The sequence below is a fragment of the Pristis pectinata genome, chromosome 28 (assembly GCF_009764475.1).
Source record: "Pristis pectinata isolate sPriPec2 chromosome 28, sPriPec2.1.pri, whole genome shotgun sequence".
In the NCBI taxonomy this organism is placed as follows: domain Eukaryota; kingdom Metazoa; phylum Chordata; class Chondrichthyes; order Rhinopristiformes; family Pristidae; genus Pristis; species Pristis pectinata.
Genome location: NC_067432.1, coordinates 6,256,667 through 6,271,732, shown reverse-complemented (window position 1 = coordinate 6,271,732; position 15,066 = coordinate 6,256,667). Strand labels below are relative to the sequence as shown.

The following is a 15,066-nucleotide window of genomic DNA, read 5'->3' as shown; positions in this document are numbered from 1 at the left end:
ATGTTAGCAGCATCCTCCTGCAGTAGGATTGGCTCTGTTTGAAACTTTCCCTTTCCAGGGGAACGATCTTGATTTTTATCTGCAAATGGTTTCCAAAGTTATAATTCTCTCTTGATGTGAAAAACATTTTACTTTTTATCTGCATTTCCCCCCTATGTAAATCAATATTCTTATCTGCAGATATTTTAAAAGCACCTGGAAGTTTCGATTTTTCATGTCAAGCCTGATGTTTCTTTTCCTGAAGGGAGTGAATCCACTTTCCCTTGTACTTTTCAGGGTTAGTGTGTCATTCAACTATTGGGGCATCACACACTACCAAATGAGTTCTCTCTTGAGGTCCATACCCCTGGGAATCACTGGTCATCGAGTATTAGCTGAAGTTAATGGTGGCATCACTAAAATCTGATAATCTAACAGGGGTTCTTCCCAGCCTTTCATCTGGTTGGATTACTCTCGGGATAAACTGAGCAAGCCGCAGAAACTAGCTTGTGAGTTTGAATATTTAGCAGGGCTTTGAACTGCAGAAGCTGAGCAGTTCTTACCTCTGGCCTTTGGGGTCAGATCCTGCCTAGAATGGTGAGCTGGAATGGTTGTGTGGGACACTCTCAACTCAACTGACAACACAAAAGCCCATGGCACAGAACTGCCCAGAACCTTTCCTGGGTGTCTCCAATGAGAAGACCACAACTCTGCTTGACCTACTGACAACCATTCAGGCGCAGCAAGTTTACAAGGAGCCTGCATAGCCTCAGCATGGACATGGCGTCCCTTTGAGACGCAATGATCCCATGAAACAGGCCCTTTGGCCCAACAGGTCTATGCTGGTGCTTACAATCCCATGACTGCAGGCTGATGCCAATGGTTTGACATGCACCTCCCTTTATGATTTTACCCTGATGCTGTGTTCAATGGATTGCAGAGAGATGGGATCGAGTGCATCTTGACCAATCATTCAGAGCACCATCCTGGAGGACAAGTCTTCGCAGAGGACCTCCGGCACTTTGAAAAGCTGGTAAGCAGGTTTTATGCTTCCATGAAATCTAAACTTTAATGTGAAATGTTTGAAGTCAGCTCCTTTGATCTCAGCCAGAGACTTTCATCTCTTTATTAAGTGAAACATTCTGCACACTATTTCTTTCCTAATCCTTCTGCGCTTTATTTCCTTTGCAGAGATTATTTTGTCTTGCATTCTATCATCTCTTTCCACTCCTCTCCCAGATCCCAATGAGGAGGGGGTTGTTGCAGAGGAGGGGAGATTACCGCCCCACTGATCTCCTTGTCCTTGCCCAGATAGCGAGTGGCAACCCCACCTTTACTGCCCCATACCCACACATCTGCCCTCCAAAAGAAATCAAGAGCAGCTACGCTGATCAATATTTCACTTGTGGGTGCTGAGGCCAGTTGACACCCCAAATGAGGGCTGAAAATTAACTCTAAATATGGAACAGGGTGAGAACAGAGTAGCCTTGTATTTTCATGGAGGATACTCCATCTGTCCACTCCTCTCTGAGGCACCTTGCAACATTTTGCATTATAGTCACTAGGTGAATGCAATTTGTTGTTGCAGTATAGATGCAATCGTCTGAAATCTCTTGAAAATAAGATCACTTGGGATAATTTCAGCACCAGAAGAATTTTTGGGAAAATGTAGTTGCAGTGAATAAGTGCATCACGGAACAATACATCAACCAGCTCTTTGATTTATCTCCCATTCCTTCCTCCTGTCATAGACAGAATTGCACAAACTATCTACTTCAATCACAGTCCTGTAATTCACTCCAGCAGTCACGTATCCTCAGTATAAGGACACATCTGATTGTCTCAGGCAGTCTCCTGATTTGCTAAAGTATATCCCCAGTGATCTCATTTTAAAACTGGGCCAGAGAACCTTACTTAGATGTGACTGTCTGCAAGTGAGCTGACAGTTCCCCGATGCAAGTCACAATTCCGCAGCAGAACCCACTTGCTATCACTTGGTGTGGGACTGGTGATTCTGAACGCTTGATTATTGATCTGGAGACAAGAGTTCAAATCCCGGCACTGTGGCTAGGGAATTTAAATTCAAGTAACTAAATTAGTATGGAATTAGAAAGCCAACAGTTGTTCTGATAACCATAGAACATCCAGTTGTTATAAAGACCCGTCTCATTCACTAATGTCCTTCAGGGAAGGAAATCTGCCAACCTCACCCAATCCAGCCTATATGTGACTCCTGACCCCCACCCTGTGGCTCACTTATAACTGCCCTCAGAAGTGGCCCAGCAAACCACAGCTCAGAGACAATTAGGACGAACAACAAAACGCTAGTCTTACCAGTAACACCCACATCCCACGAACAAGTTCAATAACACATTTTTAGGAAGGCTATGATAATTAACAGCTGCCTTAACTTCTGAATCCTGGACGTTGTTTTTGAGATTAATGGGTTGCAAACAAGGGTCAGGTCTGTCAGTAGGACTGTGGAGTGCAAAAAATTACAAGTTGGATCTGTGATAAGGCATGACCAAAAAAATAATTTCTCCCTTTGTAAATATTTTTATCACAAACTCCAGCCAACATCAGGGGGAAAAAAGCAGAAATCTGTGGACCATTTAGCGTTGTCTCAATTTACAATTAATAACTGACCTTTAAAGTTTGTGTCTGAGCACTGCAATTAGCTATAAAATAGAAAATGCTGGAGATTACAGGTCAATGACCCTTCACTGCAATTGGCTCCCCAGTTTCTGTTCATTCCTTCGCCAATCTCTTTTTTGACCTTTGATGCTTTTCCTTCAATAGGATGCTGGCAATGCCAAGTGCACTCTCCTCATGTGTGAAGTAAAGAATTTTAAAACCAATGAAGAGTACACCATTCAAGTTTCGGGAATACTCTTGACTGATTCACTAATGGGAGTAAGTGCATCCAAGGAGAACAAAATAGACTTCTAGCCAGTGTGGCACCTTGCATCAGTGGAGATTGTTTGACCCAATCTCTTGGGTTGGGAAAATCTGATTTGTGATGATTTAGACACAAGAAATTCTGCAGATGCTGGAATCTGGAGCAACACACAAAAAGTGCTGGAGGAACTCAGCAGGTCAGGCAGCATCCATGGAGGGAAATAAACAGTCGATGTTTCGGGCTGAGACCCTTCATCAGGACTGGAAAGGAAGAGGGGCAGAAGCCAGGATAAGAAGGTGGGGGGAGGGGGAAGAGTACACGCAGGTAGGAGATAGGTGAGTTCAGGTGATAGGCGAGTTCAGGTGAGAGGAGGAAGATAGTTGGGGGGGGGGGGTTGAAGATGTAATAAGCTAAGAGGTGATAAGTAGGGCTGCAGAAGAAGGACTCGCTCCACACTTGGCTCCTTGGCTCGGCACAGAAGTGTTGGTGCTCGTATGGAGGGCTGTGGGTTCAAGTCTACCCTGGAGACTTGGACATAAGACCTAGACTGACACTCCTGGTGCAGATCTGAGGGAGCCTGCACTGCCAGATGTGCCAGTATTTGAATGAGATATCAAACCAAGCCCTTGGTTGGATATAACCCCATGGCACGATTCTGAGGAGGAACAGGGGAGCTATCTTGGTGTCGTGGCCAAAGATTATTCTTCTACCAACATTGCTTCAGAAAAACAATTACCATAATGACATTGGGAGGCACAAGAGATTGCAGATGCTGAAATCTGATGCAACACACAAGGTGCTGGAGGAGCTCAGCGGGTCAGGCAGTATCTGTGGAAGGAAATGGACAATCGACATTTCGGGTTGAGATTCTTCATCTGGTGAAACATCGACTATCCATTTCCCTCCACAGACACTGCCTGACCTGCTGAGCTCGTCCAGCACCTTGTGCATTGCACCATCATTATATTAGTGTCTGTGAGAGCTTGTGTTGCTCCCATAATAGTACTTCATTTACTGTAAAGCACTTTGAAATAGCCCAAGATTGTCAGAGACACAATCGTTTTCGTCCATCTGAGTGCAAGCACCCTGTTTGCTTTATCCCATTGACAGTTCTGGTCGCCCCATTACAGGAGGGATGTGGAGGCTTTGGAGAGGGTTCAGAAGAGGTTTACCAGGATGCTGCCTGGATTAGAGAGTAGTAGCTATAAGGAGAGGCTGGACAAACTTGGACTGTTTTGTCTGGAGATTTGGAGGCTGAGGGGAGACCTGATAGAAGTTTATAAAATTATGAGAGGCATAAATAGGGTAGGGAGCCAGACTCTTTCTCCCAGGGTGGAAATGTTGGACGCTCATAGCTTTAAGGTGACAGGGGGGATGTTTAAAAGAGATGTCGGGGGCAAGTTTTTTTTATACACAGAGTGGTGGGTGCCTGGAATGTGCTGCCAGGGGTGGTGCTGGAGGCAGATATAATAGTGGCCTTCAAGAGGCTTGTAGATAGGTGCATGAATATGCAGGGAATGGAGGGATGTGGATCACGTGCAGGCAGAAGGGATTAGTTTAATTTGGCATAGTGTTCAGCACAGACATTGTGGGCCGAAGGGCCTGTTCCTGTGCTGTATTGTGCTGTATTCTGTGAAAGTACAGCAATCCCTCAGTGCTGCTAGCTTAGATTACAGACCCAAGTCGCAGTAATGTGACTTGAACCCACAACCTTTGTACCCCATGGTGAGAATGCTGCCCCCCCCCAAGTCCCAGCTGACCTCATAGCAACTTGAACCTTTACCTTTCTGAATTACAAAACACAAAGTCATTGGGATTTCACACTAACACTTCAGTCAACCTAATTTCAGAAGGGTAAATGATATCTGGATTTCATTTACATTCCAAATTCCTTAGTCTTGCTTCATCCTAAATAAGACAACATTTTTTTTTATTTGGAAACCATGTATTTTTGGTTTCCAAGAGAAAAAGACTTCATGACAAAAGCCACAAGCTTGAAGTCATCCCTAAAACTGCTGGGGAAAGTGCTGATCTTCAGATACATCAGTGACATGAAGCCTGAAAAGGTTGGAATTTATCAAATAGATTCAATATGAGCTTCTCATTTCCTCCTCTGGACGAGACTGCTACAATGACAACTTTTCACAGAATAAATGTTAGATATTATGTTAAGAGGCCATCTGGAATTGTTGGCTTGCAAAACAGTAGATCCTTTAAATAGACATGGGTGTTTAGTTAAAGGGAAAGTGTAGTCTTTAAAAAAACTCTGACTTATTTTTACTTCTGATTTACTGGTGCCCTCTGTGTGAACATCGGCAGTCTTACCTGTTACTCATCCCTCTTCCGTGCACTGTCAGAAGGGAATAGGATAAGCAAGAACTTGCATTTACTTAGCAACTATTACACAGCAGTAAACCCCAAAGGTATGAATATCAAGTACAGGGGATTCCCAGGTTTAGATTGACCTGACTTAACAGAAATCTGACTTTATTGCAAATTCTTCCATATATTTTTAAAGCATAAAATGTTTCATGGTATTCATTAATGATTGGCTGGGGTGTGTATCCCATTAGTTTAATTATGGGGAGTGATAGGTTGATTATCCAATGAAACAAAAGAATGAAGGTAGAGTGAGACGATATGAGTAGCTGTAGAAAACACGTTTCTGCCGATGGAGAAATCGACTCTACGACAGTTCTCAGGAAATGAACCCTTAAGTAACCAGAGGGCTGCCTGTAAAATTTAGCATGAACCATATATCACAGCAGGTAATCACAAGCTTGTTCTAAGGCGCAGGCATTTAATGGCGTCTTAAATGTAGGTGCTGGAGGAGAGATGGACGAGACCGAGGGAGGGGATTCCGGAGCCCCAGCAGCACAAGAAGTGGCCACCAGAGATGGAGGGGGAACGATCAAGAGGAGTGAAGAGATCTCAGGGAGCTGGAGGCCAGTGGGAACAATTGGACCAAGGTGCTGAGGTGGACCCAGTCCGAGGAGAGGGGTCAGATGGTGGACCAAGAAGGGGAGGGGTCAGAGAAGGGGACGGTATATGGTAAAGGAGCTTGCAGAAGGTTATAAGATTGGCTGTGGTGCTGACAGTGAGGAGGAAAACTCCAGACTGCATGAAGATGATCTAGTGACCTGAGCAAAAAAGAGGCAAATGAAACTTAATCCAGAGAAGTGCGATGTGATGTATTTGTAACAAGGCAGCGGAATATACAAGAAATGGGAGGATATTAAGTGGAGAGGAGGGACTGAGGGACCTTGCAGTGTGTGTGTTCACAGATAATTAAAGGTCATTAAGAGGTTAGAAAACCAATCAGCAACACACACAAAACACTGGAGGAACTCAGCAGGTCAGGCAGCATCTGTGGAGGGAAATAAACAGTCGACGTTTCGGGTCGAGACCCTTTATCAGCATTTTGTGTGTGTTGCTTCAGATTCCAGCATCTGCAGAATCTCTTGCATCGCCAGGAAACCTTACAGGATGCTTTCCTTCATTAACTGAGGCCTAGAATGTAAGAGCGGGGTGGTTATGCTGGAGCTGTATACAACACTAGTTAGGGCACAACATGAGAATGATCTATACAGTTCTGGTTACCACATTGCTGGAAAGATCTGGTTGCACTGGGAAGGGTGCAGAGGTGGTTATGAGAGCACTGCCAGAATTGGGAAATTGTAGCTACAAGGAAAGATTGGAAAACCTGAGGCTGTTTTCTTTGGAACAGAGAAGGCTGAGCAGAGCCTCACTGAGGTGAATAAAGCTCAGAGTGGTCTAAGTAGTAAATAAGAAGGACAAATTTCCCTTAGCAGAGGGATTAAAAAAAATCAGAGGGCATAGATTTAAAATAATTAATAGAAGGATTGGAGGGGAGATGGGGAAAATAATTTTTTGCACAGAGGTTAGTGGGGGTCTGGAACTCACTGCCTGAAAGTGTGGGAGAGGATCACATTTAAACAATGCTTGGGTGTGTGCTTGAAGAGCACTCACCTGCGGACCCAGTGTTGGAAGGTATCGTCACTGGGCTGGGAAGCTTTTTTTGTTGACCATACAGGACTTGACGCCATTTGGCTTATCGCTAAATGAACCCCTGTGTGTCAAATGGAGAAACAAGAGACCGCAGATGCTGGAAATCTGGAGCAACACACAAAGTTCTGGAGGAACTCAGCGGGTCAGGCAGCATCCATGGAAGGAAGTGGACAGTCGACGATTCGGGTGGAGCCCCTTCATCAGGACAGATGAGTCCAGATGAGGCGTCTCGATCTAAAACATCGACTGTCCATTTCTCTCCATAGATGCTGCCTGACCCGCTGAGTTCCTCCAGAACTTTGTGTGTTGCTCCTGTGTGTCAAATGTTGTCTGGTTCTATGATTTCGAAGTGTGAGAGGTGAGGGAACGGTGACAGTCAGGGAACAGAGGGGGGAAGGGGGAGGGGAGGAGAAGAGTTAGAATGCGTGCAAAGAGGTTGGGGGAGGGAAGAGCGGGAAAAAGCAAATCATCCCTGTCGAACGTTCGATTGAATATGTCCTCTTTTGTTTTTCAGCTCAGGTTTGGGTCACTGTTTCTTGTAACCACAGCAACACTGGACATTCAGGACCCCAAGGCCATGTTTGTTAAAGAGGAGGGGAGGAGCCGACATGTAAGTTGACACAGTGGGGAAGTGTAGGCAGGCCCCTCATCTTGCCTTGACCTCTCAGCCTTTGGAGATGGCCAAAGCCACGGCCATTTCTCAATGTGGGGGACGGAGGGGCTGTTCCCATGGCTGCAGAATAAGGTCGTTAACCCTACATGAACTAAGTAGCAGCAAACCCAGAAGAAAAAGCATTTTAGCAATTGAAAATTCGTATCTTCTTTCAACAATCTTGGTAACAATTAATCTATTGACTTGGCCTGAAGATGGACATGTTAGCTGAGCAATAGGGGAGGGGATAGTTGGAGGCAGGGTAATTGGAGGAAGGAAGCCATGTGAGGAAACCTCCAGGAAGTCACTGAGAGTTGGAAGTCCGAATGCAAAGCCCCAGGTACAGGTCAATGACAATGAATCAGTGACCATGTCAGAGCCAACAAGGGTGGAGGTGACAATCCAGTTCAGTCCCTGGGAATATTCAAGGCCGATGAGATGGATGTTTGGATACGAAGGGAATCAGACAATGTGGGGATCAGGCATTTAGAGTGATGGACTTGAAGATCAACATGGTATGCTTAATGGTGGAGTAGGGCTGAGAAGCCATGTGCCATCTCTATTTCTGACGTTCTTGCTGGATTTCCCACTGTTGCCTCAGGATGGGTCACACACAACAGGCCCCTCCAACCCCACTCGCAGCCTGCTCGGCGTCAACCAGCCACAGGCAACGAACAACATTCACCCACCTCCAGGAACACTCCCCCTCTGCTGATCTCAGCTTTAAAGCTACACAGTTAATCCTTTATGTTCTGAAAACCCCAAGTATGGAAATTAAGTTTGCAGAGTGCACATCTCTCCTAAAGTAATGATATTCTAATCCTCCCCCCAACTTTTCAGTTTAAATTTCATTGGACATGTCAGCTCCACTGCTTGGAGGTGGTGCTCTGCTGCCCTCTTCTGGGAAGTAGTTACCTTGCACCCAACAATAGATGGAAAGGAAGGGGACTCATTTATTCTCGCATAATTCCCGGGACATCCCAAAGTAGTTAGAGACAATGAAGCAAAATACAAAATGCTGCAGGAGTTCAGTGGGTAAAGCAGCATCTCTGGAGGCAAAGGTATGGTCAGTGTTTCGGGCTGAGACCCTGCATCAGGACTGACAGTGGAGATGGAAGGTAGCCGTGTAAAGCAGTGAGAGAGAGGAAGGTCCATGATAGGTGGAAACAGATCAGGGAGGGGTGACGGACAGATAGAACCAGAGGAAGGGAAGGTGAACCAAGGGAGAAGAAACCCAGGTAGATAGGTATGTGGGTGATGGGCAGGGTGGAACCTGGTGGGGGAGGGTGATGTGTCTTGGTAAAGAGGGGTACCCACCTACTCCCCCCCCCCCCCCCCCCCCGGTGTTCCTTTCCCATTCCCACTGTTCCATCCAGGGTCTCTCTCCCTTTGTTCACCTTTTCGTATCCAAATCCCAATGATTCAGCATCGAGCTCACCGGGTACTGATTCCCACCCTCTCTTTCCCTGAGGCACCTATTCTCACACTCCCTTTCACACGCCCTGGCTCCCCACGCTCCTTTCTGCTCACCTGGTTCTGTTTCCTACAATCTCTTAAAGCTGAACTGCTTCTGTTCATACTTACTGGGTTCACTGGAAAATGTATTGCTCTACTCTGAAATATCTGAAAAAAAGTGAATTAAAAGTGTAATGAGTTATTAAGGGACAACATCCTGTAGTCCGGGAAATCTGCTAATGCGACAATCCCAGGGTCTAGATCATGCCAGATTAATAGACTTGTACTGTATAGAGTAAGGGCAGCACATTCCCTTTCCTAGAGTCATAGAGCAATACAGCACGGATACAGGCCCTTCGGCCCAACCAGTCCGTGCCAACCTCGGTGCCCACCCAGCTAGTCCCTATTTCCTGCGTTTGGCCCATATCCCTCTAAGCCCAGCCCCTGCATGTACCTATCCAAGTGCTTCTTAAATGATACCGTTGTACCTGCCTCAACCACTTCCTCTGGCAGCTTGTTCCACATACTCACCACCCTCTGCGTGAAAAAGTTGCCCCTTAGGTCTCTTTTAAATCTTTGCCCTCTCACCCTAAACCTGTGCCCCCTAGTTTTGGACTCCCCTACCCTGGGGAAAAGACTTACCGTCCACCTTATCTATGTCTCTCATAATTTTAAACACTTCTATAAGGTCACCCCTCATTCTCCTACGTTCCAAGGAATAAAGACCGAGCCTGACCAACCTCTCCCTATAACTCAGGACCTCGAGTCCTGGCAACATCCTCGTAAATCTCCTCTGCACTCTTTCCAGTTTAACCCTGTCTTTCCTATAACAGGGTGACCAAAACTGTACACAGTACTCCAAGTGCAGCCTCACCAACGACTTACATAACTGCAACATAATGTCCCAACTCCTGTACCCGATGCCCTGACTGATGAAGGCCAGTGTGCTAAATGCCTTTTTCACCACCCTGTCTACCTGTGACACCACTTTCAACAAACTGTGCACTTGTACTCCTAGGTCCCTCTGTTCCATTACACTCCCTAGTGCCCTACCATTCATAGTAGAAGTCCCACGCTGGTTTGATTTTCCAGATTGCATTACCTCACACTTATCTGTGTTGAACTCCATTCTGAAGAACATCAGTGAACCAGGTGGGTTTTCATGACCAATGAGCACCGTTGGGGCTACTAGTTTATAATTCCAGAGCTAGTTCATGACTTGAATTCGACAGCTGCCATGGTGAGATTGGAATTAATCTCTCCTGATCATTAGTCTAAACCACCAGACACTACTTTGGTAGCATAACCACAATGTGACTTTGTGAGCTGGGGTGGCCAACCTGTGTGTAGATAAGGAGCAAGACCATGACAAGTTGTAAAAAGTAAGGGTGTGAATATTGAACTCAGTGAGCTATAGGAGCAGGAGGCAGGAGAGAAGGCTTCAGAGGATCAACTGCACCATTAAAATGTATCTCTCCTTACAGATAACCCTTCACATGACCAAACAGTGGGAGTCTGAGGTACCACTTTGGATTATAATTGGAAGCTCATTAGGAGGGTTGCTCTTGCTAGCATTGCTCACCCTTGCTCTATGGAAGGTAAGGCCAGTGTTCCACAGCAATTTGTACGTTAAAGTGTTGAACAACATAACCAAGTTTACCTGGAAGAAAAAAACAAGACGTTGGAGGAACTCGGCGAGTCAGATCCAGTCCAGATGAAGGATCTCGACCCGAAATATCGACCATCCATTTCCCTCCACGGGTGCTGCCTGACCCGCTGAGTTCCTCCAGCATCTTGTCTCTGAACAAGTTTACTGCCCAGGTGCTAATGCCTGGGACGGAACGGGACTGTATCAATAGACATTCAGTATACCACAGCTCTTTGTGACTGTGTATGAAAACGTGCTGGGGATCTTGCTGCCACAGCTATCCTATTGAAGCAGAGTGGTGCAGGGCAACTGGGCTTCAGGTGACGGATCCTGATGCTCTCTGGTTGTTGCTGTCAAAGGTCTTTGCACCTTTTCAGAATGTCTCTGACCAATGGGGATGTTTAAAACCAGTTCAAAGAGGAATACCTGTACATCAGAGCACAGTAAATAAAATAAAGGGAAAAGTACAAACCAATTAGTTGCACTTTCTCCTTCAGGGCTAGGCTACACAGGGCCACCATGACTGGCCTAAAGTGCATCTAGCTCCTCAACTTTCTGCACTAGTGCCTTGTCCCTGGACTCAGCACCAGCATTCAACCTGCACCTCTTCTCTGAGTTCCAGCCTGCAATGAGCAGACAGGGAAGTCTGAGCCATCCAGACCCTCACAGACCATGTCGCCTGAGGTTTTCTATGGAACTGACTGTGAAAGGGAGGTGCTTAACAGGCCATAGTTAAAACATCTCAAGCTATCCCACTGAAGCATGATCAAACGTCAGGAGATATTAAGGCAGGTGACCAAGGCTTGGTCAAAGGGTAGGTTTTAAGAAGACTTAAAGGAAGAAGAAGGGGTAGAAAGCTGGAGAGTGGGGAGGCAAGTCCAGAGTTTAGGACTTGGCACCTGAAGGCATGGGTGCAAGTGGTGGAACAATTCCATTCAGAGATGATTGAAACAACAGAGCAAAGAGAGTTTGGAGGGTTAGAGAGCTGGAGCTGGGAAAAATGGGGTGAGACCATGTTGGAATTCGAAAGCATGAAACATTTTAGAATGGAAGCATTGCTTAACAGGGAGTCAGTGTAGGTCCCAGTGTCACCAAGTACAGGAGTGGTGGGTGAATTGATTTTCATACGTGTCAGAATCAGAGCAGCAGAGGTTTGGATGACCTCGAGTTTCTGCAGAGTAGAATGAGGGAAGACAGCCAGGAGATCCTTGGATCAGACAAATCTAGCATTAACACACAGGACGGTATCACCGAGTTGGAAATCTCTTTGTAGTACTCTTGATTCAGTTACAGTTGTCTGCTTTCCCTGGGTTTTGTCAAGCCTGTGATCGCAATCAAACTCCACCATAACGCAGCCAGAGCTAACACAATAAAATGTTGGTATCAGCACCTTCCAATGATGGAGGTGATGATCGACCAACCACCTGATACAAGTTCCAACTACTGCTGGCATGCGCTGATAGAAATATTTCCCTAACCCTGCCCAGCCTCCACTGTTGCTGTTTACATTGCAAGACAGAGTCAGTCACACCTGAGCGTCTGTTGTAGCTGTAACTGCAGATTCTTGGATGGGGCTTTCAAACTAGCTGTGCATTTGCTCCTTGACAGAACAGACTTAAGTTCGGGTTCTGTGCTGCTGACGAAAAGGAGCCATAGCCACACTGGTGATACCTATAAACTGTGCCATTGACTTCGTGGCCATTGCAAAAATGGTCCCTCTTTGCCTCAGCAGAATTACACAGGGCCTGAAAGGGTAAATAACGAGGCAATGTTGAATAGAATTGTCTGACATAACCTCATAGACAGAGGAGTAGAGAAATGAATCGAGCAAGTGGGAGAATCCAGAACAAGTGGGAAAACCAGACTATCAAAGCCAGGCTGTTCGGCTGAATGTCAGGAAGTAATTCACCCAGTGGATGATGGATTTCTGAACCTTTCTCCCTAAAGAGCTGGAGTCAATGGGAATCTTTGAAGTGGGTTGACGTACCTTTTCTAATGCTGGGCAATATTAAATCAAAACAAGTAGGTGGAGTTAGAATAAAGATCAGTCATGACCTAACTGAATATTGCTTTATGTAGTAGATGATCTCCTATTCCCATGTTAGTATTGTGTAAAATAGCCACTTCATGGTCAGTGAAGCATTGCGCTAAAGGCACTGTGGTTGCAAATGGCTCTCCGTTCTGTTTAACCTTTTACTGTAATTTCCTTATATCCCCCTTCTCTCCCCCCAAAAAAAACAGCTGGGCTTTTTCCGAAGTGCTTATCGCAGGAGGAAGGAATCCCTGTTAGCCCCGAATGGCCACGTCGGGCAGCTAAAGAAAACAAATCTCTGAAGCCATGACTGGTGAAGCAAATGGTAAAGAGAAGATGTGAATTGACTCATCAATACTGCGCTCAACGAGAAGGGCACGAGTAGATAATTGCTATATGCCCAGGATCAGCACAACACCAGATGCACCTTCCTGTACTATTGTTTCCTGTTGACACCTCACACTTTAATTGGTTTTCTAAGGTGCAATACACTGTATTCCCCAGAGCACACACCCTGTAGGGAAATATGTTTTAACAGGGGTGTGATGCAGTTTACATTTGCTTGTTTGGAAAGTTGAACTTTGATTGGCTGTGCTAAATACAAGAAGCTTCGCACGGTCACTGTGGAAGTAAATGGCATTGGCCAAGCCATTGCCTTTTTATAAGTTGTGCATGCCCGCTTAAGGGGCAAATCAGAGCCAGTGCAGATGGCACCTTTCTAAAACAATGGAAACCCGAAGATTTGCAGGATGCAATCTTTTTTTCTACAGAATACTGGCAATCTGCCATCTTTGCTTGGGGGCCTCCATGGAATTTTGTTTAACGTAACGAGCAACAATTTTAAAGAATTTACAGACTGTAAATGTTTAGTTGATTTGGCATCCTTCATTCTCTTGCTGTGTTTCAGGTGTGAGGAAGCCACGGCCCAGCTAAGTTATGTATTTGTCTCTGGAAGTTCTACTGCTCCACACTAGACAAGCTTAAACTGAGGGGCAGGTGCAGATCTATTGTCTCAACTTCCATCTCCAAAACCCTCCACACTAAGAGGCAGTGATGCAGACTGATCTGCTAAAATGAGTACCAGGCAGTTGAGTGAGGCTCCATGGATGGGGTCTGTTGGTAAATCTGTCATCTGATACACACCTTTACCACTCAAACTACTGGTCAGTGGTCGATACTGAGCTGTTGATGGCACTCTGCAACTGTTCCCCACTAAGGGTCACTGTGGAAGGTTGTCCCCTTGGGTAACGTCTCTTTAGGGAAGGGGAGAAAGAACTATTCCTGAATAAGAGTCGGCACTTTCTGGAGGGGAGGGGGTGGGGGGGGGGAGAAGCAATAAAGTAACAACAGCAAGCAAATCCTCAGTCCTATGAGTTGGTTGTTAGTTGCAGTACTGGGCAAGAGGGGTACAGCAAAGGATTTCCAGCATGTAAATAGGACCTACAGCCAGCAAATCTCTTCATATCCCTCTTCATCTTACTGCATTCTCTACCAGATTAATGAGTGACTTGTTTGCATTTATGAACCCAAATTTTGCTAAAAAGTGGAAACATCTCTACGTGTATCCTGTCAAACTCTTTCATAATTTTAAAGCTCTCTTCCATTAAGATGGAAGTATTGACTTATCCACAGATTAGCAAAGAATGGCAGGCATCGACTCAGAAGTAATGGTACAGGAAGATATTTGCCCCATTGAGTATAGCCAACCACAGGAGGAGCTACCTAGACTAATCCCATTTCCAACGATCAGTAGACCAAGTGCCCATCCAGGTAGTTGTTGCAGTGGGAGTGTCTCCCTCCACACCTTTCATCAATGTGGTGAAAAATGCAGGTTCCAGACCCCATCGTTCTTTTTCCTGAACTACCCTCTAATCTTTCTAGCAATTACTTGAGATTAATATCCTCTTATAATTGAACTTTCTGCTATTGAAAACAGATCCTTCCTATTCACCCTGTTTAGTTCTGTCATTTTACAGACCCAAATAAATCTTCCTTCAGTTCCCAATGCTACAAAGAAAATAATCCTGCTCAGCTAAATTCTCCATCCTTCCAGTGGAGTGAGACTCAAGCATCTTGGCTCTGTAGACAGAGCATGTTGAGAAATCTATCTGAACCATTAACCCTGATATTAACTTACCTGCTCTGTATTTCAAGCATTTTTGGTTATTAATTCAGATTCTCAGCATTCTTATTTCTCTCTCCAATCCATTCAGATGATGTTGAACACAGAAGTTCTGGTAAATAGGGTGAATGGGTTGAATTGCAAATTACATCCAGATATCTAAAGCTTCCAAAAATTGTCCAGAAAAGCCTGGCTGATAGAAGATTTTACACTAAGTTCTCCTCAAATGTTAGGTAATCAATTATACTTG

At 45.3% G+C, this 15,066-nt stretch overlaps 1 protein-coding gene across 1 annotated transcript in view; it reads left to right on the top strand.

Annotated features, from left to right (window-relative positions):
• The window catches only part of itga11a (integrin, alpha 11a), a 151,238-nt gene extending 137,254 nt beyond the window's left edge, over positions 1-13,984 (top strand). The window contains exons 26-30 of the mRNA XM_052040445.1: positions 920-1,012; positions 2,779-2,892; positions 7,422-7,517; positions 10,499-10,612; positions 12,904-13,984. Coding sequence (XP_051896405.1) covers positions 920-1,012; positions 2,779-2,892; positions 7,422-7,517; positions 10,499-10,612; positions 12,904-12,996 — 510 coding nt within the window. The 3' untranslated portion in view covers positions 12,997-13,984. The remainder of the gene's footprint in view (positions 1-919; positions 1,013-2,778; positions 2,893-7,421; positions 7,518-10,498; positions 10,613-12,903) is intronic.
• The last annotated feature ends 1,082 nt before the right edge of the window (positions 13,985-15,066 follow it).